This window comes from Parambassis ranga, chromosome 15 (assembly GCF_900634625.1).
Source record: "Parambassis ranga chromosome 15, fParRan2.1, whole genome shotgun sequence".
Lineage (NCBI taxonomy): Eukaryota > Metazoa > Chordata > Actinopteri > Ambassidae > Parambassis > Parambassis ranga.
The window spans coordinates 3642263-3644587 of NC_041035.1; the positions used below are offsets into that span (position 1 = coordinate 3642263).

General features: G+C 43.3%; 1 protein-coding gene across 1 annotated transcript; it reads right to left on the bottom strand.

Annotated features, from left to right (window-relative positions):
- Positions 1 to 581: 581 nt before the first annotated feature.
- LOC114447399 (uncharacterized) lies at positions 582 to 2086 on the bottom strand. The gene is made up of 2 exons (XM_028423623.1): positions 1373 to 2086; positions 582 to 1219 (listed from the first exon to the last, which is right to left on the bottom strand). The coding sequence occupies exons 1-2, from the start codon at positions 2084 to 2086 to the stop codon at positions 917 to 919; spliced, it is 1017 nt and encodes a 338-aa protein (XP_028279424.1). The 3' UTR covers positions 582 to 916.
- Positions 2087 to 2325: the final 239 nt, after the last annotated feature.

The window sequence follows — 2325 nt, forward strand, 5'->3', positions numbered from 1 at the left end:
GCAGGGTGGAGCATGGTGGAGAGCAGAGGTTAAAGCCTGTTCCAAGGAGGTGTAAGTTTGACTCAGTCTTTCCTCATTTTATTGTGCATGAGTCAGTGTTTTATCATCCATCAGAGCTGTTGTAGCGGCACCTTTGAAGAACGAGGCGCAGCCTTAACGGGTGGAGTTTATTACTGTTTATTGTAGCAGTTTAGGGCAGCCTAACAATGAAACCAGCCTGTGTAGCTGCCTATGTGAGAGTCGGGATGAGTGGGGAGGTGCAAACATGTTATGTGTGGGTTTACCCTCAGGCTGGGACATAACAGAGACAACCAAAGCAGACTATAGTGACTTGATTTACCCTAACCTAACAACAAAAAACAAATCAGTCACTGCGTGCTGTTATGCCGGTGGTTTCTTCCTGACGCGTCTCCTGTCCAGCGTGTCATAAATCACAGTCCAAACTTCATATGATTAATAAGTGCAATTTTATTCTGATACCGTCATGTCCACTCAGATATTTGATCGTTGATCCACATATAATTAACGAGAACCACTAGTTAAGTTACATGCTGAAATAAAATCAAATTTATCATGACACGCTACCTGACGGTCCGGCCAACAACCCTGAAATGATTACTTCCTGCACACCTTATATCTTCACAACACCACGTGCTCCACCTTCTGGTCAAACAGGAAATTGACACATTTTAAACCAGACAGAGGTCAACCACAATGGCTCCAACACACCGGCCCCTAATTGTTCATGGCGTGTAGACATAACAATTACTCAATTTCAAAATACAAACAACAACAAACAAAACAAAAAAACAACTAAAGAAAACCCCACAAAAATATACTATATACAACTGAGATAGGGAGCACCAATTGCCCTTTAACTCCTGAATTAGTTCAACGGTTGGTCCTACTTGAAACCTCAAGAGTTTGACACCGCCTGCAATAAACAAAGTTTAGTCACCAGTCTTTCTAAGATGTTTGTTTTGGTCTTAAGATGCACTGAGCGCACAAAGCCCTTTTTGTCTGGGAAAACCTCTAGAATTCTCTCCATCAACCAAGATCCTCGAGGAACAGAAGAATCAGCCAACAAAACAATGTCTCCAGGAACTAAGTTTCCTTTACTTTGATTCCATTTTTGCCGTTCTTGTAGCAAAGGCAGATATTCTTGCACCCATCTTTTCCAAAAAAGATCTGCCATATACTGCACTTGTCGCCAACGCCTCTTGATGTACAAATCATCCTTCTGAAATAAGCCAGGTGGTAAGCAGGGCTTACCCTTCAAAAGCAGTATATGGTTAGGTGTAAGAGGCTCGAGGTCATTAGGATCATCGGAGAGCTTGGTGATGGGTCGATCATTTAATATAGCCTCCACCTCACACAGAACTGTATTTAATCCATCCTCGTCCAGAACTTGTAAGTGCAACACAGAATTCAGCACCTTTCTGACCATGCGAATGAGTCTTTCCCACACACCACCATGATGGGAAGCTGTTGGTGGATTAAAACTCCAGTGAATCCCATGCTGAAGCAGGGCTCTGTGTATTTGGTTATGATTTAAAGATGACAGAGCTTCCCTCAGCTCTCTTTCTGCTCCAACAAAGTTTGTACCGTTGTCAGATTTCATAGAAGAAACCTGTCCTCCTCGACAGATGAATCTCCGCAGAGCATTAATGCAGGCATCCGTATCCACTGATTGTGCCATCTCCAAATGCACGGCTCTGCTTGAGAAACAGGTAAAAATGACACCATAACGCTTAACACAGTTTCGTCCTCTTTTCACGTTAAAAGGCCCAAAAAAATCTCCGCCTACATTTGTAAAAGGAGGCAGATCAGGCAGAAGCCTTTCCTTTGGCAAATCTGCCATTTTCTGCTCTTGAACTCTCCCATTGTGGCGCCGGCAAAAAGAGCATTGAGATATCATTTTTCTTACAACTGAATTTCCATTTGTTATCCAGAACTTCTTCCGCAGGTTGGCCAATGTATGATTCCTCCCACTATGGCTCAGCTGTTGGTGAATATGTCTGGATATGAGCACAGAGATGTGTTGGTCCTTTGCCAGAATAAGGGGATGTTTCACGTCCTCAGGCATAGCTGCCTTACTTAGCCTCCCACCAACTCTCAATAATCCATCCTCCAACTGTGGATCAAGTTTATAGATGCTACTGTCTCGGGTCACAGTTTTACCAGCTGATAGTGCAGCCACCTCCTTATTAAATCTCTGATGCTGACAATACTTAATAATAAATTGTTCAGCCTTCAGCAGTTCTTCATGGGAGAGTCTGACCACATGCTGTAAGTGTTACCGTTGACTGTGCACGTGTCACAAGA

What these genes read in the sequence shown, in the direction of transcription:
- LOC114447399 (XM_028423623.1), bottom strand. Translation starts at nt 2,086, where the DNA reads ATGCCTGAGGACGTGAAACATCCCCTTATTCTGGCAAAGGACCAACAC. An exon ending in GATTAAATACAGTTCTGTGT is followed by an intron (nt 1,220 to 1,372) that starts GAGGTGGAGGCT and finishes TTGTACATCAAG; the next exon opens with AGGCGTTGGCGACAAGTGCA.